The sequence below is a fragment of the Ovis canadensis genome, chromosome 1, assembly GCF_042477335.2.
Source record: "Ovis canadensis isolate MfBH-ARS-UI-01 breed Bighorn chromosome 1, ARS-UI_OviCan_v2, whole genome shotgun sequence".
NCBI lineage: Eukaryota > Metazoa > Chordata > Mammalia > Artiodactyla > Bovidae > Ovis > Ovis canadensis.
The window spans coordinates 261,806,533-261,832,510 of NC_091245.1; the positions used below are offsets into that span (position 1 = coordinate 261,806,533).

Sequence of the window (25,978 nt, forward strand, 5' to 3'; positions counted from 1 at the left end):
AAATGCACTGTAGTATAATTTTTCAAGCAAGAGTACTGCACTGGGTTGCCATTTCCTTCTCCAGGGGATCTTTCCAACCCTGAGATCAAACCCAGGTGTCCTGCATTGCAGGCAGACGCTTTACCATCTAAGCCACCAGGGAAGCCCTGTAGTATAATAGATTACCCTATAACATTACGTAAATGTGTTGGGTTTCATTTTATAACATGTGGTGGGTGTTGGGCAGCCACTTTTTATGCATGTGGTAAAACCCTGCATTGCTTCATTTTCTCAAATCAAAGAAGAGTGATGAAGAAGGTATCCCTGGTGAGTGTCGGTCAGCATGGCCAAAGCACTAATTGAACACCCCAGTGTGCAACCCAGGAACAGGGAGGCAGGTATCAGGCACAGAAACAGAAGTAAGAAAAACAGGTCCCTCCCTTCTTCTATACTCTTGTGGTCTCCAAACTTAACAGGGGCAGTCTTGAGACAGGAACTTGGCAGAGACATCCTCTACAGGAAGCAAAGCAAAGCACACATCTGCATATGCAAGTAATGGTGCCAACCAGACAAGCTGGATCCAAGCCTGGCTGCTCCACTGACTGAGTTGGTCGAGGCCAAGTAGCTTGACTTCCCAGGTTGTAGTTTCTGCATCTGTGATTATTGTTGTTTTTCAGGTGCTAAGTTGTGTCTGAGTCTTTATGACCCCACTGACTGCAGTATGCCAAGCTTCCCTCTCCTTCACCATCTCCCAGAATTTGCTCAAACTCATGTCTATTGAGTCGGTGATATTATCTAACCATCATCCTCTGCCTCTCCTTTCTCCTTTTGCCCTCAAACTTTCCCAGCATGAGAGTCTTTTCTAGTGAGTCAGCTCTTTGCATCAGGTGGCCAAAAGTACTGGAGCTTCAGCTTCAGCTTCAGTCCTTCCAATGAATATTCAGGGTTGAGTTCCTTTAGGATTGACTAGTTTGATCTCTTTGCTGTCCCAGGGACTCTCAAGAGTCTTCTCCAACACCACAGTTCAAAAGCATCAATTCTTCAGCACTCAGCCTTCTTTATGATCCATCTCTCACATCCATACATGACTACTGGAAAAACTACAGCTTTGACTCTACAGATCTTTGTTGGCAAAGTGATGTCTCTGCTTTTTAATATGCTGTCTACATTTGTCATAGCTTTTCTTCCAAGGAGCAAGCATCTTTGAATTTCATGTCTTCAGTCAACATCCACAGTGATTTTGGGGCCCAAGAAAATAAAATCTGACATTGGTTCCACTTTTCCCCCATCTATTTGCCATGAAGTGATGGGACTGGATGCCGTGATCTTAGTTTTTTGAATGTTGAGTTTTAAGCCAGGCTTTTCGCTCTCTTCTCTTACCCTCATCAAGAAGCTCTTTAGCTCCTCTTCACTTTCTGCCATTAGAGTGGCATGTCTGAGGGTACTGATATTTCTCTGGGCAATCTTGATTCCAGCTTGTGATATTAGAGGCTAAATCAGATGATGGTTAAAGAGCCTTCCAGCTCTCAAACCCTATTTTCCTGTGCATCTGAGCCATATGCACAAGAAAAGCGTGGTAGGTTGCTTTCACAGTGGCTGCAACCACCCTCCCATCCCCGTGCTTCTATGCCGTTCCTCACATCAAGAGGGGGCAATCTTCTGTCACCCCTGTGGCTGGGCCCGTAGCTTGCTTTTGGGCCACAGAAAGATGCAGAAGTAATGCTGTGACTTCTACAACTAGGCTTCATGAGACATGTAGCTTCTGTTTTGTACTCTTGGCAGCCACCAATCACATAAAGAAGTCCAGGTTGTCTTCCTGGAGAGATCCCCTAGGGAGAGCCCTTGGAACATGAAAAGCCACAGGAGGAAAACAGAGACTCCCCCAGCCAACAGCCAGCACCACCGTTGGCCATAGGAGTAAGGCCACTGTGGACCCCCAAGGCAAGTTCTCAGCTACATGTAGCTTCAGGAGGGACTCAGCATCACATGGAGCAGAAGAGCTGTCACATGCAGCCCTGGAAACACAGAGTCATTAGAAATAAGAAATCATATTTTAAGCCACTAAGTTTCAGGGCATTTTATTGTATAGTGAAAGATAACTGAAGTAGGACTTTGAGGTCACTGACCAAACACTGTATTTTCTACATTTATATCCAGCACCAGCACAGACCCTGGCATATGACAAACACTAAGTCTCATCTGTTTGGGTCACCTCAACTTCTGTGATTTGCAAGGAAGGAAAACAGAAGAATGGCCTGAACTCTGGGTTCTCCCCTACTCAAAGTATTTCATTCCTGGGGACATGGAGGAATGGAGGTTTTCGAAAGCATGCTGCTTCTTAATCCTGTGGCCTGGTCAAGTTAACCCCTCCAAGCCTCAGTTTCCTTAATTAAAGTGATGAGAATTACAGTTTCCATTTCAGGGCTCTTATGAGACACATGAAGTAATACAAAGCCTTTACTATAGTATATGGCTCACTGGAAATACACAGTCAGAAAGAGAATTCAGTAGAAGAGGACAGGATGGACACAGGACAGAAACACTCACTGTGCTCACTCACTCACAGCGTGAAAAGTCTTGGAAGCACCTGAGTTGAACCAATGCAACAGAAACAGCAAGAACCAGAGACAGGACTGCAGGAAGCACCCAAATGACTGGACACATCAATCACATCTTCCCAACACAGAAGTTAGGAGCGCTGCTCATGGGGGTGGGGAGGGCAGAAAGAAATAACTCTAATACTATAGATGGATGAATGAATACTAACTTTAATTAAGGTATTAATATCTGCCATTGTTGTACCAGCTTAATTAATTAAACTCTAATTAAGTCAATTAATTTAAACTCTACCAGGTTTGCTATTTTTCTCCCCATTTAACAGTTGAGAAAACTGAGGCACAAACCTGGTTCCATAATAGCACCAAGTTCATGCAACTCTTTAGACGTGCAACAGGCAGTATTTCCAGGGCCTGACCTCCTAGCCATTCCATTATATGTGCACAGAGTAGAAACTGGGGTTCTTAACCCAGAGCAGCTCATGACGTTGTTGGAGAAACTAGGGTATTGACTCAAGAGAAGACCTAAGAACAATTCCTTGGGATATATATATATATATATATATATATATATATATATATATAAAACAGGGTATAGCCTGGAAATAAGATGTAGCTAAAGAGGGAGAGGTGGGAGGGGTGGGCTCTTCATTAGCAGCCTCTGACTCCAGATGGAAAGAGCAGTTTAAGCAGAACAACAATGCTCATCTAAATATGGCCTCAACCCAAGGGGCGTGATGTCTCATAGCGGAGTAAGCAAATCCAGCCATGATTCCTGTGGGCACTTGGGACTTTCGCTGACTTCCCTTCCTGCCCCTGGAGACTGCAATGCCAGAGGTCATGGGCAATGACCAAGCTGAACCTTCATTCTCAACAAGGGACACATCATTTTCTATCTCTAGGCTGCACAACAGGGTATTACAGTTTAAGGTGCCAGTACCTATTGAAAACTTTGTAAAATTTTGAAATATTTTCAGACTTACAGGAAACTTGAAAAATAGTGTGAAAACTCCCACTTACCTTTTTTCCCTGATGTCACTACTATACCATACTTATGTTATCACTCCATCTATCCACATACATCAAAGTTTCTCAACCAGGCACTACTCACATTTGAGCTGGACAATTCTGGTTAGTGCACCGAGAGATGTTTAGTTTTAGCAACATCCCTCCCCTTGACCACCAGATGCCAGTAAGACACTCCCATCAGCCCTTCCTTTGATTCTGAAATTGGAAGACCAAAAATGTCCCTGGACAATGCCAAATGCCTACAAGGGGCAAATCTCCCCTGGTTGAGACAAACCAACCTATGTCCATCTCTATCTCCACATACATATTTTCTCTACTGGTCAAATCTGGAAAAGCTTAAGGATCAACATAAACAATACTAATGGTTATAAATGGCTTCCCTGGTGGCTCATATGGTAAAGAATCTGCCTGCAATGCAGGAGACCTGGATTCAATTCCTGGGTCAGAAAGAGCCCCAGGTGAAAGGAATGGCAACCTACTCCAGCACTCTTGCCTGGAGGATCCTATGGACAAAGAAGCCTGGCAGACTACAGTCCATGGCGTTGCAAAGAGTTGGACATGACTGAGCGACTAACACTTATACCTTTTAACATTTGAATGAAATTTTGTCTATTTTGACAAGGAGACAATTTATAACAAATATCAGGTTCTACATTTTTCACATAGTAGTTTAGGAAAGGTGTTAAAGAGCTTGTTTTACTGTAGTACAATTTAATGTGGCAATCAGCTCGTTCCTAGTGTTCTGGAAATTATCATTTAATGAGCACGAATGATCTCAATTGAAATACACTTACCCCATGAGAAAAAGGGGGAAATGGAAATGAACTCCATGTTTCTTGGGTCTGTACCGTGTTTGCACTCAGCAAGAATTGCAGTCATGAAAAAGACCTTTTGGGAATATATCATGGCTGGCGCAATGCAGGAATTATGCTGCTGATTGGAAATTCTACATCTTCTCCTTTTCACAGTTTAAATTGATCTCTGCCTGAGCTCAGAGGCCTGTGGAGCACTTGTGTCTCCCTAGGAGCCACATCATGGTATCACCAGCCAAGTGCTAGGAATCTCATTTTCAAATGCTGTTGAAAAAACCTAATTGCTCCCTGCTGACCAATGGTTCCTTAGATATTTTTCAAGTCTCCTTTCCTACTAACCATCAACCTCTCTCATGAGATCATGCCTTAGAGGCTTGAGGAACATCTTTTAAGATTCAGCTCTGAAAAACTGTCCCACAGATTCAAGTTCAGTCAAACACCCAGATTTGTTTCAGAAACAGATGCAGTAATTTGGTTAATAAATTAGAAATTTCTTCTAAGCAGAAGTAAAAGTTAGTTGTGTCCAACTCTTGTGACCTCATGGACTCTAGCCCGCCAGGCTCCTCTGTCCATGGAATTCTCCAAACAAGAATACTGCAGTGGGTAGCCATTCCCTTCTCCAGGGGATCTTCCCAATCAAGGGATCAAACCTGGGTCTCCTGCATTGCAGGCAGATTTTTTACCAGCTGAGCCTCTAGGAAGATACCCTCTAAGTGGAAAGGGTAGTTGTTATAATATATTTGCTAATAATCCATATTTATTTTTAATCTGGAAAAAGAAAAATACATACCCCAAATTCCATAATGTAAACCTGCATATCCACAAAAATATATACATGGTCTTTTCTAGGTAGATTTATTAGCTATTTGAGATTATAATACATATGTATGGTATACATAGAATACACAGACACACATACACCTTTGTTTGGATTTTTATCCTATGTTATTAAAAATTCTTCAGAAACATAATTTTAATAGCTACACACTACTGCTCTAAAGCCGTATGAATTTCTCTATGCCCTGTTATTGTACATCTAGATTGCTTTCATTTTTTTTCATAAATAATATTGCAATGTCTATCTTTGCCCCATGTTTGCTGTTATTGCTTTAGGTTACTGTTCAGAAATGAAATTAGTGAGTCAAAGAGTGTGAACATTAGGAAACGCCCTCTTTCTCTGCTCTGGCCCTTTTCTTCACATTCCAGCCATTCCAAGCAGTTTATTTTCTCCATAATCAGTTTTAATGTCTTCATACTTTTTTCAACTTCCTTCCTATTAAATGTCCTTTCCTTCAAGAAAAGATATGATAGATTCATTAATACAAAGATGATTGATAAGGCTTATAAATTATCTCAGGATACTTGTGCTTCAGCAGAGGAATTCATTTCTAATAGCAGGCATACCAGAGGAGGAAATCAGGTGATATTGTCACAGAGCTGGAAAAAAATCACAGTTCCTCATTTAATTATCAGCCAGTTCTGTCTGACTAAATAATCCAGAGTATCTCCTCACTTTAGAGCTTTCACTTGAGTTGTGGTAATTTAGTTCACACACACATGAACGTATATACTCACACAAAGCCATTTCATTATTTAGCTTTGTTCAGTTCAGGTGATGTGTATTAAATGCCAATTATGCACTGATACGTACAAAGTTGAGGGAGACAGATATGGCCTCAACCCACCATTTCAGATAGGTAATCCATTTCATACCCCAGGGATATTCTTGCCAGTACCCTAGTGACTCATTGGTCTTTCAGCAGTACATTCCCCCATCAACTCCTCTGATCAATGTCTTCCATGCTGGTTGGATTACACAAGCCAAGTTGAGAAACACATTAAAATCAAACAAATAAAAACCCGACAACTACCAGAACTCAAGTCCACTTCTTGCCTGGAGCCTGCATGGCCTCCTTACTTTACTCTCTGCCTCCCCCGTGGTGTTGCTTTAATCCATTTCCTTCACAATAGCCACGACTTTGTCACTATGTACAGAATAAAATCCCCTCACAGCTGGCCACACCCTGTATAACTTAGCTCCTGCTCATTTCTCCAATATCATCTCTTTCCACTTCTCTGACTAACAGTGCTCCAGCCATGTAAGATCTTTCCCACTTTGAGGCCTTCTCATTGGGTGACAGTGCTCTTGCCTCACATACGACATGATTGTCCTTCTCATCCCTCAGATCTCAACTGTAGGTCACCTGCTCGGAGATCCCCCTATTTGAATTGAGTTTGTTTCTGCCACCAATCCAGTCGACATATCACAATGCTTGTTTCTTTTGATACACTTACCCAAGGATACAATTAAAGCTTTGTTTGCTAGTATTTGCTCCATGAGGGCAGGGACCATGCCTGTTGAGTCATTATTAGCTCAGAGCTGGCAACCAATAAACCCTTTGTGAATATGCTGATGAAAGAAAAGCAGACATCAAGGCAATGCAGTCAAATAAAATATTCCTCTGTTTCTACCTCACCAGCAGATTTTACCTAAATTCATAGCTTCTCAACCCTGCCAAAACTTTGGACACATTTCTCCCACTGAATTCTTTCAGAGGTGTTTATTTGCAAAGCTTCATTTCAGGCCAGTGGACTGTGTATCTTCTGCTTCCCTCTGCCTTTTCTTCTTGGCTCCCAGCTGTTCTATGATAAGGCTATTTTCCGTCTGCCTCTGAGGTAACCCCAGAGACAGACATGACCTCACAGGCTCCACACAAACTAGAACTTCCTTTGGTGAAATCCCTGTCATGAGCCTTCTGGGAAAATTTCTGTTGCAGCCTCCCAAATGGCCCCAGATGAAGAACATCACCTTTCAGATGATGGCCCCTCTGTAGGTTGAAGCCATTGCTACAAGCTTTTGTCCCCTGTGGCCACCATGGGGTGTACACCCTCAGGCACTGAGGGGACACACAGCTTTCAAGAGGTGAAAGCCACATGTGGGATACATGAGCAGCAGGCTGGTTTCTCAGCGCAACTGAGGCTTGTGCTCGCTGGTCTCCCAGGCTTTCCTGGCTTTGTGGCTCATCCTCTCTGGAACAGGTTCACTAATCCTCCCAGTTTCACATTCTAGCAGAACCCATGTTATTTTTTTCTACAGATTCTGTGATCCTATAGATTCCTATAGACCCAGGAATGTGACCCCTTATTATCTGAATCACAGATTTATGCACCTTGGCCACAACTATATATCTATGTACACATATAATGAGAGGATTCTGCTTCCTAGAAAACATAAAAATCTCATAAAGCAATCCAGGAAGGTTTCCTCTGAGCAATATTTTGTTGGAATCTGATACCTGGATAGGCACAATGGACCAAATTCTTCTTTTTTTTTTACTGTAAATTTTTTTTTAATTTTTATTTTTACTTTATTTTACTTTGCAATACTGTATTGGTTTTGCCATACATTGACATGAATCCACCACAGGTGTACATGCATTCCCAAACATGAACCCCCCTCCCACCTCCCTCCCCATAACATCTCTCTGGGTCATCCCCATGCACCAGCCCCAAGCATCCTGTATCCTGCATCAGACATAGACTGGCGATCGTTTCTTACATGATAGTATACATGTTTCAATGCCATTCTCCCAAATCATCCCACCCTCTCCCTCTCCCACTGAGTCCAAAAGTCTCCTCTACACATCTGTGTCTCTTTTGCTGTCTTGCATACAGGGTTATCATTGCCATCTTTCTAAATTCCATATATATGTGTTAGTATACTGTATTGGTGTTTTTCTTTCTGGCTTACTTCACTCTGTATAATCAGCTCCAGTTTCATCCATCTCATTAGAACTGATTCAAATGTATTCTTTTTAATGGCTGAGTAATACTCCATTGTGTATATGTACCACAGCTTCCTTATCCATTCATCTGCTGATGGACATCTAGGTTGTTTCCATGTCCTGACTATTATAAACAGTGCTGCGATGAACATTGGGGTACATGTGTCTCTTTCAATTCTGGTTTCCTCAGTGTGTATGCCCAGCAGTGGGATTGCTGGGTCATCTTAAAAACATTCTCATCTGGATGATCTTAAAAGGACACAATAGTAAAAATATAGTTATAAGGTTTATACTAAACTAGAGCTACACAGCATCTTACATTTTTATCTTTAGTTCTTAGAGGCAACCCCAAATACTGTAGTTTGTATAGAGCCACATCTGCAAAGCTTAAACTGCAAACAAGCCCCCTCCCCCGCCCCCACCCAGCTCCTGAAACACGGGATGCCTCTTTCACTGCACTGGGGACAGCTGGACATGACTGTCAGGGTGTCCACACTTCACGTGTTCCCTCCACATCATCAAAGCCTCCTAACTGCACTGCTGCTTGTCAGCGTCAGGTTTGTGGCAAGTCAGCATCCGTGGTTGCTTTAGGGTTTCACAGACACACATGGGAATTCATAACAGAACTACTCATCAGATATTCTGGGTTATAGTTGGAAATGTAAAGAGTGGAGAGAAGAAAAAAGAAAACAGGACTGACAGAGTGGTGCCACGAAGCCCACCAGGACCATGGGCAGCGGGGTTTAAGGAGCTGGTTAGGAGGGTGCTCCCCTACTGCCTTGTTTCCAGTTTCAGCAGCTGGAGGGGGGCTGCCCCCACCACTCCCCTCCCTCCCAACAGCTCACAAGCTTTGTCTCTTCACACATCACAGCCCAAGAGTCCATGGGAGAAAGTCCTGCAGTTGGAGGAGGTTTCCTGGAGCAGAAAGAGAAAGAATGTTCGTGTTCCAAAAGGGACCTCGAGGCACACACTGCCTCATTGCAGCTTCCTGTTTCTGACTCCATTTCTAGCTCTCTTCCTATATAAACCTCACAGAGGAAGTGGGAACTTGGCCCTGTGTTTTGAACATAATTTTAAATCATCAGATGCTCCATTTTCACACATCCAAAGCTGGGTCCCCAGCATTTCCTCATCGTCTCCTTTGCCAGCTTCTCCAGTAAGTGCTGTGCTCACTCAGAATGTCTAGTGGATACAGGGTGCTTGCTGGTTTGAATTCCAGCTCTCCAGTACACTGAGTGACCTAGGAAATTGGTTATTCTTTCTACTTTAAGTTTCCTCATTTGGCAGATGAGGAAACTTACTCCTAGACAGTGCTGGTGAGCACAACATGGGACAAAGCACAGAAAGGACTTACTGTGGGGCCAGGTGAGCTGAGGTGGCTGTTTATTCTTCACTAAGACTTGTCGCTTTCTCTGATATGACGTGGACCCATGAGCTCCCAGGTCAGCAGGTTAATGGAAGGACAGCACCTCCAACAACATCCCAGATGTGCCACACCCACTTCCTCCCAAATTGAACACCCAGATGCTTTCCAGATGTAAAAACTTGTTGAGGAAAGAAAATTAAATTTCTCTGTGTAATTCAATCACAAAATAGTGAGATGGACCTGGGATGGACCTTTTGTTTGCGAGGGCTGTTTAGGAGGATTTTCATTCTTTGCAGATTCTCCTATGGTCAGGGATCCCAGCTCTGACGGCAGAGAGGGACGGGAATTGGTGTGTATGCAGGGGTGCGGGGAGAGGGTGGAGAGAAAAGCCCTGAAGGTGCCACTTCAAGTCAGTCAGCTCTGTGCAAACCAGCACACACCTCTATACCACTCTCACCCTGGCCTCAGGAACATGCAGCAGCCAAGCGCCGTGCAGGCCACTGGGCCCTCACCCCCCACCCACCTGTGCACCTCGGTGACCATCAACAAGGAGGTGGCAGAAGCCTCCAGCACCCTAGAAGGACCACACAGATCTGCCCTTCTGCCTGTGTGGTCTGTCGTAATCCATCTATCACCTCCCTTTGCCCTCTGTGCTTTGGTGTTAGGGCTAGAGGGGTAGGTATGACCTTGAACACAAGAATGGATCTAATTAAAAAGATGGAAGGACTACAGCCTTCTGCAAAGCCTGCTGTGCTGTGTCCTGACAACAGCAAGGTTTTGCTGGCCCCCATCTGACCAGCAATGCACTGTGCTTTAACCTGGACCAGAAATGGCAGAGAGGGAAGGGGGAATGACTATGCCGATGAGGGCTGGTATGGGGTTGGGGTGGAAACTGTAACATCAAAGTCACTCCTTTCAGCAACATAAGCTGTGTCTACAGAGGCCTGTTACCTGGAAGGAATGACACCTAAACTGTGATCTCACTAGCCTTCAGCAGGGCTGGCTGCTCTACCACCTGGGCCACAGGCCAGGGGATATTGATGGAGAGATGACTCAGCAGCAGTGCTGGCTGCTTGTCAGAACTGACTCCAACTGATGCAATGCAAGATGCAAATAGCTCGATTAAGGAGCTCTGACTATGCAAAACAGGAGGCAAATCAGTCTTACCATTTGGACTCAAGAGTTCTGGCACCTTCTATAAAAAATTAAAAAAGAGTAGGAGGAGAGAAATCTGTATCCTACAACAGATGTGGGAAGCAGGTTCATTTTAGGTTTAATTTTCATAACTCAGCACTTTCCCTCAAACTGGGACAAACTTTGCCTTGTACACAGATCAGTAATTGTCTTCAGTAAAGCAGCTCTCTGCAGAGGACCCTCTGCAGCAGCCCCTCGGCTATCCTCTCCTCAAGGCAGAGGGGCAGTAACTGCCAAGCAGGAGACCATCTAAGGAAGGGCTACAGACGGGGGCAGAGAGTCCGCCTCTGCTACTTACTAGCTGTGTGGCCCTGGAGAGGTCCTTCACCTCATCAGGCCTCAGTTTCCTCTTATGCATAGTGAGGAAAGCCCAACAGTCTCATCTTCCAAGGGACCTGAGTCTTAAAGTCAGTACTTCATACAATAATCAGTTATAGACAAAAAGCTTCCCAAAGGACCTAAACAGACATAGCACATCAAGTACTAGACATAGAGTAAAGGTTCTGGGAACATTAGCTCTTATTATTATAATAATTATGCCTTGATTAAACAAATGACTAGCTCACTCCACTAGCAGGAGACACCCTTAGAGGCACCTTCTCCCATAACGATCTGCTCTAGGAGTCCTCAGACCATTCCAAGGTCATTCTTGCTTTTCCTAATGTTTCACTGTACAGAGTGTTTCAAAATCAGTGGAGGATTTAGTGAAAAAGTATTGAAAATTTCAGAAGTAGCTGAGAAATGGGCCTCTACAGCTTTCCATCTTAGTAAGAACAGACATCATGGTCCTAAGAGCTTTCCTCAAACAAGTGTCAATGAAAGCCAGCTCCTAAACAGCAGGGTCTTTCCTGAGGGAGCTCTGTGTCACGTCATCATGGCCCACCTCGTGTCTGCATTACAGGGGGATTCAGGATACTGATTAGTGGTGGAGAGGGGAGCACTGGTCATGGCAGACGAGAGTCTACAGAAACACCTTCAGTCCGCAGCCCTAAAACATGTACGTCAGGGCACAAGAAACACTTTTCAGTGACAGGTCCCACAGATACTGTTGAGAACCTTGTTATGATGACAGCTATAAACTCCATTCTCTTGGGATCTGAGAGGCTGGTTCCAATTCAGTGACCACAGACTTCACAGAGGAGCCATCAACAGCATGATAAGGGCATATGATAAAAGGGTTACTGATGCTCTGCTTATTGATGCAGAGAAACAACTGACAAATAGGTGCTTCACAAAATTGCTCTGGAGAAACTGCTGCTGAAAAGATTGTCATGGGTGGCACAAGGGACCCTGCAATCAATCCCAGTGAAGCCTGTGGCTGTCTTTCTTTTATAAAGCATTTCTTTCATCAAAATAGAAACCATGTGACTTCTGTTCCATCTGAAGGAAGAGAATATCAACTCTGACCTGATGACTCAAGTGAAATACACAAGTAAGATGATCACCTAAGCAGACTCTGCGTGCTCAGGCCAATGGCAAGACTAGGGAGCAGGGGAAGAGGTGGCTGGAGGTATCATCCAGTTCACAAAGCCAACAGTGACTGGGTCTCAGCCCAGGATTCTAAAACTTCAAATTGTGTGCTGCTAATAAAATAACCTAAAAAGAGAAGGGTTAGTACTCACCACATTCACACGCTCACAACCTTTGGGGAAGGGGAAACTATATTGAAGGACAAATGGGGCTATAATTACCTGTCTCTAACACAATCTACTCAGTTAACATGTCTCCTCATGCCAAGTCCATTCTATTCTATTAGTTCAAGTCCATTCTAGGATGGTATACTTTGGGTCCTAGAAAAAACAGCTTGAAAATGTGATGAACCTGGGCCTGAAACATGGTTCCAACCCTACCCCAGCTGCATAGCCTTAGAAATTCAGTTTCCTCATCTGGAAAATTGGGGCAAGAATAACTACCCAGCAGGGCTTTGTGAGACCAAACACCAACATGTATGTGAGCAGCTTTACAGAAGACAATAATTATTTACAATCTGTCACAATCTATCATACCACATGCTATGGAGGCATAGCCTACAGAGGAAAATTACTGCCCAGAATTAATCACTGGCCCTAATTGACAGAAATGGTATGGAGCTAACAGAAGCAGATGATATTAAGAAGAGGTGGCAAAAGTACACAGAACTGTATGAAAAAGATCTTCATGACCCAGATAACCACAATGGTGTAATCACTCACCTAGAGCCAGACATCCTGGAATGCATAGTCAAGTGGGCCTTAGGAAGCATCACTACGAACAAAGCTAGTAGAGGTGATGGAAATACAGTTGAGCTATTTCAAATCCTAAAAGATGATGCTATGAAAGTGCTGACTGGTGGTGGAGAGGGAAGCACTGGTCATGGCAATAAGGGGAAGACAAGAGTCTACAGAAACACCTTCAGTCTGCAGCCCTAAAACATGTCCATCAGGGCACAGGAAACACTTTTCAGTGACAGGTCCCACAAATACTGTTGAGAACCTTGTTATGATGACAGCTATAAACTCCATTCTCTTGAGATCTGAGAGGCTGGTTCCAATTCAGTGACCACAGACTTCACAGAGGAGCCATCAACAGCATGATAAGGGCATATGATAAAAGGGTTACTGATGCTCTGCTTATTGATACAGAGAAACAACTGACAAAGGTGCACTCAATATGCCAGGAAATTTGGAAAATGCAGCAGTGGCCACAGGACTGGAAAAGGTCAGTTTTCATTCCAATCCCAAAGAAAGGCAATGCCAAAGAATGCTCAAACTACCACACAATTGCACTCATCTCACACACTAGTAAAGTAATGCTCAAAATTCTCCAAGCCAGGCTTCAGCAATACATGAACCATGAACTTCCAGATGTTCAAGCTGGTTTTAGAAAAGGCAGAGGAACAGAAATCAAATTGCCAACATCCACTGGATCATCGAAAAAGCAAGAGTGTTCCAGAAAAACATCTATTTCTGCTTTACTGACCATGCCAAAGTCTTTGACTGTGTGGATCACAACAAACTGTGGAAAATTCTGAGAGAGATGGGAATACCAGACCACCTGACCTGCCTCTTGAGAAACCTGTATGCAGGTCAGGAAGCAACAGTTAGAACTGGACATGGGACAACAGACTGGTTCCAAATTGGGAAAGGAGTACGTCAAGGCTGTATATTGTCACCCTGCTTATTTGATTTATATGCAGAGTACATCATGAGAAACACTGGGTTGAATGAAACACAAGCTGGAATCAAGATCGCCGGGAGAGATATGCAGATGACACCACCCTTATGGCAGAAAGTGAAGAAGAACTAAGAGCCTCTTGATGAAAGAGGAAAGTGATAAAGTTGTCTTAAAACTCAACATTCAGAAAACTAAGATCATGCCATCCGGTCCCATCACTTCATGGGAAATAGATTGGCAAACAGTGGAAACAGTGTCAGACTTTATTTTTTTGGGCTCCAAAATCACTGCAGATGGCGACTGCAGCCATGAAATTAAAATATGCTTACTCCTTGGAAGAAAAGTTATGACCAACCTAGACAGCATATTAAAAAGCAGAGACATTACTTAGCCAACAAAGGTCCATCTAGTCAAGGCTATGGTTTTTCCAGTGGTCATGTATGGAGGTCAGAGTTGGACTATAAAGAAAGCTGAGCACTGAAGAATTGATGCTTTTATTAATTCTGATAAGTACATTGATATTAAATGGGTAACAGTTACATAATGACAATAGTAAAATATGCTTATCAATTTTCAAAATAAGTTCAGTTCCATCCCTCAGTCATGTCCGACTCTGTGCAACTCCATGGACTGCAGCTCACCAGGCTTCTCTGTCCATCACCAACTCCCAGATCTTGCTCAAACTCACGTCCATTGAGTCGGTGATGCCATCCAACCATCTCATCCTCTGTTGTGCTTTCTCCTCCTGTCTTCAATCTTTCCCAGCATCAGGGTCTTTGCCAAAGGGTCAGTTCTTCACATCAGGTGGCCAAAGTATTGGAGTTTCAGCTTCAGCATCAGTCCTTCCAATGAATATTTAGGACTGAATTCCTTTAGGATGGACTGTTTGGATGTCCTTGCAGTCCAAGGAACTCTCAAGAGTCTTCTCCAACACCACAGATCAAAAGCATCAATACTTTGGCATTCAGCTTTCTTTATGATCCAACTCTCACATCCATACATGACTACTGGAAAAACCATAGCTTTGATGAGACGGACCTTTGTTGGCAAAGTAATGTCTGCGTTTTAATATGCTGTCTAGGTTGGTCATAACTTTCCTTCCAGGGAGCAAGCATCTTTTAATTTCATGGCTGCAGCCACCATCTGCCGATTCTGGACCCCCCAAAATAAAGTCTGTCGCTGTTTCGATTGTTTCCCCATCTATTTGCCATGAAGTGATGGGACTGGATGCCATGATCTTTGTTTTCTGAATGTTGAGCTTTAAGCCAACTTTATCACTCTCCTCTTTCATATTTTTTTTTCTGCTTGAATGTTTTTTAACTTATTTATTTTAATTGGAGGTTAATTACTTTACAATATTGTATTGGTTTTGCCATACATCAACATGAGTCCACCACGGGAATACATGTGTTCCCCATCCTGAACCCCACTTTCTCCTCCCTCCCGTACCATCCCTCTGGGTTGTCCCAGTGCACCAGCCCCAAGCATCCAGTATCATGCATCAAACCTGGACTGGCGATTCATTTTACATATGATATTATACATGTTTCAGTGCCATTCTCCCAAATCATCCCACTCTCTCCCTCTCCCACAGAGTCCAAAAGACTGTTCTATACATCTGTGTCTCTTTTGCTGTCTCACATACAGGGTTGTCGTTACCATCTTTCTAAACTCCATATATATGCATTAGTATGCTGTATTGGTGTTTTTCTTTCTGGCTTACTTCAATCTGTATAATAGGCTCCAGTTTCATCCACCTCATTAGAATTGATTCAAATGTATTCCTTTTAATGGCTGAGTAATACTCCATTGTGTATATATACCACAGCTTTCTTATCCATTCATCTGCTGGTGGACATCTAGGTTGCTTCCATGTCCTCTTTCACTTTCATCAAGAGTCTCTTTAGTTCTTCTTTACTTTCAAGCATAAGGGTGGAGTCATCTGCATATCTAAGTTTATTGATATTTCTCCTGGCAATCTTGATTTCAGCTTGTGCTTCATCCAGCCGGGCATTTTACCTGATATAATCTGCATATAAGCAGGGTGACAATCTACAGCCTTGACATACTCTTTTCCCAATTTGGAACCAGTCTGTTGTTCCATGTCCAGTTCTAACTGTTGCTTCTTGACCTGCATACAGATTTCTCAGGAGGAGGTAAGGTGGTCGGGATTCCCATCTCTCTGTTTTCTACAGTCTGTTGTGATCCACACAGACTGTGATCCTCACAGATTGTGATTTCACAATCAATAGGGAGACAAACAATAAAAGATAATTACAATTGCAAGCCATAATGGGAACATGATTAACTTGACAACATAAAATAATTACATTTGATTTGGGGGTGTCAAGCAGAGTGATGTGGTAAGTGGAAGTGCATACATGCACAGGCTTTCATCCACCCAGCCAGCCTATGTCTTTTGGTAGGTGCACTTAATCCATTTACATTTAAGGCAATTATCTATATGTATTATCCTATTACCATTTTCTTAATTGTTTTCAGTTTATTTTCTGTATGGCTTTCCCTTCTTTTGTGTTTTCTGCCTAGAGAAGTTCCTTTAGCATTTGTTGTACAGCTGATTTGGTGGTGCTGAATTCTCTTAACTTTTGCTTGTCTTTAAAGCTTTTGATGTCTCCATCAGATCTGAAGGAGAGTCTTACTGGGTAGAGTATTCTTGGTTGTTAGGTTCTTCCCTTTTATCACTTTAAATGTATCATGCCGTTCCTTTCTGGTTTGTAGAGTTTCTGTTGAGAAATCAGCTGATAGCCTGGTGGGAGTTCCCTTGTATGTTATTTGTCATTTTCCCCTTGTTGCTTTTAATATTTTATCTCTGTCTTTTTGTCAGTTTTATTACTGCGTCTTGGTATGTTCCTCCTTGGTTTTATCCTGCCTGAGATTCTCTGAGCTTCCTGGACTTGGTTGACTATTTCCTTTCCCATATTCAGGAATTTTTCAGCTATTATCTCTTCAAATATTTTCTCAGGTCCTTGCTCTCTTCCTTCTCCTTCTGGGACGCCTATAATGTGAATGTTGGTGTGTTTTTGTCCCAGATGTCTCTTAGGCTGTCTTCATTTTATTTCATTCTTTTTTCTACACTCTGTTCTGTGGCAGTGATTTCCACCGTTCTGTCCTCCAGGCCATTTATCCTTTCTTCTGCCTCAGTTATTCTGCTATGGATTCCTTCTAGTGTATTATTCATCTCTGTTTGTTCTTTAGTTCTAGATCTTTGGTAAACATTTCTTGCATGTTCTCAATCTTTGCTTCCATTCTTTTCCTGAGATCCTGGATCATCTTCACTATCATTATCTGAATTCTTTTTCTGAAAAGTGGCCTATCTCCACTTCATTTTGTTGTTTTTCTGGGATTTTATCTTGTTCCTTCATCTGGGACATAACTTTATGCTTTTTCATCATGATTAACTTTCTGTGATATGGTTTTTGTTTTAACCACTGTGAGGCTGTGCTTCTTCTTGCTTCTTCTATCTGCCCTCTGATGGATGAGGCTAAGAGGCTTGTGTATGTTTCTTGATGGGAAGGACTGGTGATGGGAAAACTGGGTCTTGCTCTGGTGTGCAGGGCTTTGCTGAGTTAAGCTTTAATCCAATTATCTGCTGATGGGTGGGGTTATACTCCTTCCTTAGTAGTTGTTTGGCCTGAGGTGACCCAGCCTTGGGGTCTACAGGCTATATGATAGGGTTAATGGTGAATTCCAAGAGGGTTTATGCCAAGGGGGACCTTCCAGTGCCCCCATCCCTGTGGTGAGCCCATACCAACTCATGTCTCCACAGGAAGCCCTCTAACACTAGCAGGTAGTTTTGGCTCAGTCTCCTGTGGGGTCACTGTTCCTCTCCTCTGGGTCTTGGTGCATGCAAAATTTTGTTTGTGCCTTCCAAGACTGGAGTCTCTGTTTCCCTCAGTCCTCTGGAAGGCCTATAATCAAATCCCGCTGGCCCTCAAGGCCAGATTCCCTAGGGATTCCCAGTCCCTTTGTAGTATCCCCAGGCTGGGAAGCCTGACGTGGGATTCAAAACTTTGACAATAGTGGGAGAACTTCTTTGGTATTATTGTTCTCCAGTTTGTGGGTCATCCAACAAATGGGTATGGGATTTGATTTTTATCATGATAGAGCCCTTCCTGTCTGGCTGTCTTGCTGCAGCTTCTTCTTTGTCTTTGGACATGGGGTATCTTTTTTTTGTTGGATTCCAGTGTCCTCCTGTTGATGGTTGTTCAACAACTAGTTGCAACTTTGATGCTCTCTCAGGAGGAGATGAGCGCACATCCTTCTACTCCACCGTCTTTAACTGGACTCTGGAAAGCAGATTCTTAACCACTGGACCATGAGGGCAGTACCATAAACTTTTAGTTTAGAATTAAGGAGTTTTGGAAGTACCATAAAAGAGCCACAAAATGGCTATATAGCTTTATGTTAATAACAGCTAATATCTCATTATTAATTACTTCATTAGATTGGGAAACCAAGGCACAGTGGGGTTTAGTGACTAGCACAAGGTCACATGATCTGCAAGTGATCCCGCTGGTGTTCTGAAATCGGTTTTATTTTATTGAAAATACTTTAAAGTACTAATATTAGTAGCTGAGGCCTGGCTTAGAGAATTTTGAGCATTACTTTACTAGCATGTGAGATGAATGCAATTGTGCGGTAGTTTAAGCATTCTTTGGCATTGCCTTTCTTTGGGATTGGAATGAAAACTGACATTTTCCAGTCCTGTGGCCACTGCTGAGTTTTCCAAATTGGCTGGCATATTGAGTGCAGCACTTTCACAGCATCATCTTTCAGAATTTGAAACAGCTCAACTGGAATTCCATCACCTCCACTATCTTTGTTCATAGTGATGCTTTCTAAGGCCCACTTGACTTCACATTCCAACATGTCTGGCTCTAGATTAGTGATCATATCATCATGATTATCTGGGTCGTGAAGATCTTTTTTGTAGAGTTCTTCTGTGATGCTGAAGCTGAAGCTCCAGTACTTTGGCCACCTCATGCGAAGACTTGACTCATTGGAAAAGACTCTGATGCTGGGAGGGATTGAGGGCAGGAGGAGAAGGGGACGACAGAGGAGGAGATGGCTGGATGGCATCACAGACTCGATGGACATGAGTCTGAGTAAACTCCAGGAGATGGTGCTGGACAGGGAGGCCAGGCGTGCTGTGATTCCTGGGGTCGCAAAGAGTCGGACACAACTGAGCGACTGAACTGAACTGAACTGAACTCCATGTATTCTTGCCACCTCTTCTTAATATCTTCTGCTTCAGTTAGGTCCATACCATTTCTGTCCTTTATCAACCCCATCTTTGCATGAAATGTTCCTTTGGTATCTCTAAGTTTCTTGAAGAGATCTCTAGTCTTTCCCATTCTGTTCTTTTCCTCTATTTCTTTGCATTGATCACTGAAGAAGGCTTTCTTATCTCTTCTTGCTATTCTTTGCAACTCTGCATTCAGATGTTTATATCTTTCCTTTTCTCCTTTGCTTTTTGCCTCTCTTCTTTACCCAGCTATTTGTAAGGCCTCCCCAGACAGCCATTTTGCTTTTTTGCATTTATTTTCCATGGGGATGGTCTTGATCCCTGTCTCCTGTACAATGTCATGAACCTCACTCCATAGTTCATCAGGCACTCTATCTATCAGATCTAGACCCTTAAATCTAGACGCTTTACGATCTGAGAAAGGCAATACCAAAGAATGCTCAAACTACCCCACAATTGCACTCATCTCACATGCTAGTAAAGTAATGCTCAAAATTCTCCAAGCCAGGCTTCAGCAATACATGAACCATGAACTTCCAGATGTTCAAGCTGGTTTCAGAAAAGGCAGAGGAACCAAAGATCAAATTGCCAACATCCACTGGATCATGGAAAAACCAACAGAATTTCAGAAAAACATCTATTTCTGCTTTATTGACTATGCCAAAGTCTTTGACTGTGTGGATCACAATAAATTGTGGAAAATTCTGAAAGAGATGGGCATACCAGACCACCTGACCTGCCTCTTGAGAAATCTCTATGCAGGTCAGGAAGCAACAGTTAGAACTGGACATGGAACAACAGACTGGTTCCAAATAGGGAAAGGAATATGTCAAGGCTGTATATTGTCACAATGCTTATGTAACTTATATGCAGAGTACATCATGAGAAACGCTGGACTGGAAGAAACACAAGCTGGAATCAAGATTGCCAGGAAAAATATCAATAACCTCAGATATGCAGATGACACCACTCTTATGGCAGAAAGTGAAGAGGAACTAAAAAGCCTCTTGATGAAAGTGAAAGAGGAGAGTGAAAAAGTTGGCTTAAAGCTCAACATTCAGAAAACGAAGATCATGGCATCTGGTCCCATCACTTCATGGGAAATAGATGGGGAAACAGTGGAAATAGTGTCAGATTTTTTGGGGCTCCAAAATCACTGCAGATGGTGACTGCAGCCATGAAATTAAAAGATGCTTACTCTTTGGAAGAAAAGTTATGACCAACCTAGATAGCATATTGAAAAGCAGAGACATTACTTTGCCGACTAAGGTCCGTCTAGTCAAGGCTATGGTTTTTCCTGTGGTCATGTATGGATGTGAGAGTTGGACTGTGAAGAAGGCTGAGCGCCGAAGAATTGATGCTTTTGAACTGTGGTGTTGGAGAAGACTCTTGAGAGTCCCTTGGACTGCAAGGAGGTCCAACCAGTCCATTCTGAAGGAGATCAGCCCTGGGATTTCTTTGGAAGGAATGATGCTAAAGCTGAAGCTCCAGTACTTTGGCCACCTCATGTGAAGAGCTGACTCATTGGAAAAGACTCTGATGCTGGGAGGGATTGGGGCAGGAGGAGAAGGGGACGACAGAGGATGAGATGGCTGGATGGCATCATGGACTCGATGGACATGAGTCTGAGTGAACTCCAGGAGATGGTGATGAACAGGGAGGTCTGGCATGCTGCGATTCATGGGGTCGCAAAGAGTCGGACACGACTGAGTGACTGAACTGAATATTAGTAGCTAAAATGTTACCACTTAATGCTTTGGACAGAAACAGATGTGTTTTGCATATTGTGTGCTTTGCACCCAGAGTCACAGAGTGAAGTTTCTGTAATAATGTAACAATATTAGTCTCTGCTGTTTAGGACAGAGGTACAGAAGCAGAGATTATATTTTCAATTTGTGGTAGGAGGTGCTTCTGTTTACAAGTCCACTGGAGAAAATAAGGAAATGGTGAAAGGGAAGTGTTTTTATTTTGGTATGCTGAATCCTCACTGTCTGGACTCTGCTTTTCTCAATATTTATTTGTTTCTTTCTTCATGTATTTATCTCTCAATTTCTCTCTCTTATCCTTTCTCTCTTTCTCATCCCTTTCTCTGCTCACCTCTATATCACTCTCTCTATCCCCTTCTCCCTGCCTGTTTCTTTTTCTTATGGAGAACTTGAGAACATTTCTTACTGGATTTATTCATTGAGTATTATGATGAATTGCCTCAGTTCAGTTCAGTTCAGTTCAGTCACTCAATTGTGTCCAATTCTTTGCGACCCCATGAATCACAGCACGCCAGGCCTCCCTGTCCATCACCAATTCCCGGAGATCACTCAAACTCACGTCCATTGAGTCAGTGATGCCATTCAGCCATCTCATCCTCTGTCGTCCCCTTCTCCTCCTGCCACCAATCCCTCCCAGCATCAGAGTCTTTTCCAATGAGTCACCTCTTCGCATGAGGGGGCCAAAGTACTGGAGCTTCAGCTTTATCATCATTCTTTCCAATGAACACCCAGGGCTGATCGCCTTCAGAATGGACAGGTTGGATCTCCTTGTAGTCCAAGGGACTCTCAAGAGTCTTCTCCAACACCATAGTTCAAAAGCATCAATTCTTCGGTGCTCAGCCTTCTTCACAGTCCAATTCTCACATCCAAACATGACCACAGGAAAAACCATAGCCTTGACTAGATGGACCTTCGTTGGCAAAGTAATGTCTCTACTTTTCAATATGCTATCTAGGTTGGTCATAGATTTTCTTCTAAGGAGTAAGCATCTTTTAATTTCATGGCTGCAGTCACCATCTGCAGTGATTTTGGAGCCCCCCCAAAATAAATTCTGACACTGTTTCCGCTGTTTCCCCATCTATTTCCCATGAAGTGATGGGACCAGATGCCATGATCTTCGTTTTCTGAATGTTGAGTTTTAAGCCAATGTTTTCACCCTCCTCTTTCACTTTCATCAAGAGGCTTTTTAGTTCCTCTTCACTTTCTGCCATAAAGGTGGTGTCATCTGCATAATGAGGTTATTGATATTTCTCCCAGCAATCTTGATGAATTGCCTAGTCTTCATTAAAAAGGATTGAATGGATTGTGGACAACCTTCAGTTAATCCTCTTGAATTAAGTCTCCATTAACACAGATGCCCTTTGATTGACTGTTATCTTACTAGCTTAATGTTTCCAGTTAGTGAAAAGCTTCTGTACCTTATGAAAGCTTAGGACTAGGAAGAGTATCAGATTATGGCCTAAGAAGAAAATCAAGTATAAGTTGAATAAAGAGCCCAGAGTCATCTGCTTTTTCTTCACACAACTCTTGCTTTTCCTCTCTCCTGCAGGCAACCAACAGTGAAATCACATGCAGGGCTGTTTCTTGGTGTATGACCCAGATGAAGCTAGTATTGTTATTGTTACAGAATCTATGGCAAGTTCATGGACTCAGAGATTCCAGCACTGTATGTAAAGGGGGAACTTCAAGGGCTGGAGTGGCCAGGAAGACCATCTCCTAAGCCCAAGATCTCTGGACTTCAACCCCAGAACTAATTAATGCACTGGGACATGACTCACAAATCTGATTACCAGGCAGAACAGTATAATTTTAAATATCCTCTTCTCTCTTCTAAAGAGACACATGAAATGTTTATTCAGCAGCTATATGTGGGGTGCTTCTCAGTGTATAAACAGTGTAGTGTGTTTCATCCTCTCACCTGAATCAGTACTGAGTGCTCCAGCCCTTTCCTCATCAACATATTCAGATTCACACAATCCCATGGGGCCCTGTCTGCCCCTGAGCCTTGGAAATCAAGACACATCATGTAGAGTCTGTATAACAAACCTTAGTTCTCCTACTTGGTTTCTAAGACTCCCTTGACTCTTCCTGGGAAGGCATAGCCTGGTCAGCACCTTGGACAGCTCCACTGCTTCTGCTGGCAGCAACGTTTACCTGTTGGTTTGTCCTGTAAACAGGCTGGGGTCCTTCATCTTCAACCTCTTCATCCTTGACTGAGAATACTGTTTTTTCTTCCTCACTCTCCTCACTTTCTTCAGAACAGGAATCAAATACATCAGCATAATACTCTTCAGCCACAAGTGGGTCTGCTGGGATCTCTGAAATAAAGAATAAGCAAAAGTCGGGTCCTGTTGGTCATTAAAATTATAATGAGTCTAGGACCCCCATATCCCAGAGATATGTATTCTGTTAACACTAACAAAGCTTTCATGGAGTTCAGAGTGGAATCTTAGCTTCCTGAATGCACCTAGTAGAATGTAATAAATACTCAGCAGAAACCACGGAGGAAAGGAGGGATGGCTCTATCTGCAACCACTTTTTGAAACTGTAAGAATAAAACCATGAAACAAAAAGAAATAACCTCTTCTAAAGTCTTTACAGGAGAAGGCAATGGCACCCCACTCCAGTACTCTTGCCTGGAAAACCCCATGGACGGAGGAGCCTGGTAGGCTGCAGTCCATGAGGTCACTAAGAGTCGGACACAACTGAGTGACTTCACTTTCACTTTTCACTTTCGTGCTTTGGAGAAGGAAGTGGCAACCCACTCCAGTGTTCTTGCCTGGAGAATCCTAGGGACAGAGGAGCCTGGTAGGAGGCCGTCTATGGGGTCGCACAGAGTCGGACATGACTGAAGTGACTTAGCAGCAACTTGGCAGCAAAGCCTTTACATTCAGAGGCATGAATCATTATTACAAATAAGGGGATTTAGGACCAAAAGCAAAGTAAGATGCCTTGGCCACCTGACTCTTCTATCCACATAAAGTTTTTGTGGACACAGTGGAGGGGACAAATATAAGCGTTCTTCCTGGGAATTTCTTCTTTTAAAGAAAATACTAGTAGGGAGATCAGGCAAGAGGGATAGAATATATAGAAATGTCATTATTGGCAAGCTGAGGGAAATGTTAAAGTTCTAAGGCTATGAATGTTTTTGAGCTGTAGATCACAAAGGTTCTACTTACTCACATGAATATGAAGCATTTCTTAATTAAAAACAAAAACAAGGAAAGGCCACCCAGTTAAGCTGCTGCCAGGAAGTGCTACCTAAGTTACTTGATGAAATATTATTACCAACTAGAAATATTGTTGTTGCTGTTCAATTGCTAAGTTGTGTTTGTCTCTTTGTAACCCCATGGACTGCAGCCTGCCTGGTGCCTCTGTCCAAGGGATTTCCCAGGCAAAAAAACTGGAGTGGGTTGCCATTTCCTTCTCCAGGGGATCTTCCTGATCCAAGGATTGAACCTGTGTCTCCTGCACTGGCAGGTGGATTCTTTACCACTGAGCCACCACGAAAGTCTGGTTGGTGCTTATAATGGTCTTCAACCAAGAAAGGCTAAGAATGGATCTGTCGGTCCATTCAAAATCCAAGATCCCAAAAAAGCACAGTGATATCAATTCCAATTTGCTAATGGGAGCCTAGAAATAAGAAACATCCTTGGGGAAAGGAGGAAGTTAAATAATGGTACTCTCTCTACCTTATTAAAACCATGGGCATTTAGGCTTTGTACACGTTAGTAGTAGTAGTTGTTGTTCAGTCGCTCAGCTGTGTCTCCCTCTTTGTGACCCCTTGGACTGCAGCACACCAGGCTTCTCTGTCCATCACCAACTCCCGGACCTTGCTAAAACTCGTGTCCATCGAGTCGGTGATGCCATCCAACCATCTCATCCTCTGTCGTCCCCTTCTCCTCCTGCCTTCAATCTTTCCCAACATCAGGGTCTTTTCCAATGGGTCAGTTCTTCACATCAGGTGGCCAAAATATTGGAGTTTCAGCTTCAGCATCAGTCCTTCCAATAAACATTCAGGACTGATTTCCTTTAGGATGGACTGGTTTGATCTCCTTGCAGTCCAAGGGACTCTCAAGGGTCTTCTCCAACATCACAGTTCAAAAGCATCAATTCTTTGATGCTCAGCCTTGTTTATGGTCCAACTTTCACATCCACACATGACTACTGGAAAAACTATAGCTTTGACCAGACAGATGTTTGTTGGTAATGTAATGTTTCTGCTATTCAATATGCTATCTAGGTTGGTCATAACTTTTCTTCCAAGAAGCAAGCATCTTTGAATTTCATGACTGCAGTCACCATCTTCAGCAATTCGGGAGCCCAGGAAAATAAAGTCTGTCAATGTTTCCATTGTTTCCACATCTATTTGCCATGAAGTGATGGGACCAGATGCCATGATCTTAAGTTTTAGAATGTTGAGTTTTAGGCCAGCTTTTTCATTCTCCTCTTTCACCTTCATCAAGAGGTTCTTTAGTTCCTCTTCACTTTCTACCATAAGGAGGTGAGTGAAAAAGTTGGCTTAAAACTCAACATTCAAAAAACTAAGATCATGGCATCTGGTCCCAGCACTTCATGAAAAATAGATGGGGAAACAGTGAAAACAAATACTTTATTTTGGGGGGCTCCAAAATCACTGCAGGTGGTGACTGCAGCCATGAAATTAAAGGACACTTACTCCTTGGAAGAAAAGTTATGACCAACCTAGACAGCACATTAAAAACCAGAGACATTACTTTGCTGACAAAAGTTCATTTAGTCAAAGCTATGGTTTTTCCAGTAGTCATGTATGGATATGAGAGTTGGACTATCTCTGGCTGAGTGCCAGAGAACTGGTGCTTTTGAACCGTGGTGTTGGAGAAGACTCTTGAGAGTCCCTTGGACTGCAAGGACATCCAAACAGTCGATCCTAAAGGAAATCAGTCCTGAATATTCATTGGAAGGACTGATGCTGAAGCTGAAACTCCAATATTTTGGCCACCTGATGTGAAGAACTGACCCATTAGGAAAGACCCTGATGTTGGGAAAGATTGAAGGCAGGAGAAGGGGACAACAGAGGATGAGATGGTTAGA

General features: G+C 43.0%; 1 protein-coding gene across 21 annotated transcripts in view; it reads right to left on the minus strand.

Annotated features, from left to right (window-relative positions):
• The window catches only part of NEK11 (NIMA related kinase 11), a 274,263-nt gene that overhangs the window by 68,116 nt on the left and 180,169 nt on the right, over nucleotides 1-25,978 (minus strand). For all 21 annotated transcript variants that reach the window (XR_011251824.1, XM_069565902.1, XM_069565829.1 and 18 more), the window contains one exon: nucleotides 23,060-23,223. Coding sequence is in view for 20 of the 21 variants with exons in the window: in XM_069565902.1 (XP_069422003.1) it covers nucleotides 23,060-23,223 (164 nt within the window). In the remaining variant the exon portion in view is untranslated. The remainder of the gene's footprint in view (nucleotides 1-23,059; nucleotides 23,224-25,978) is intronic.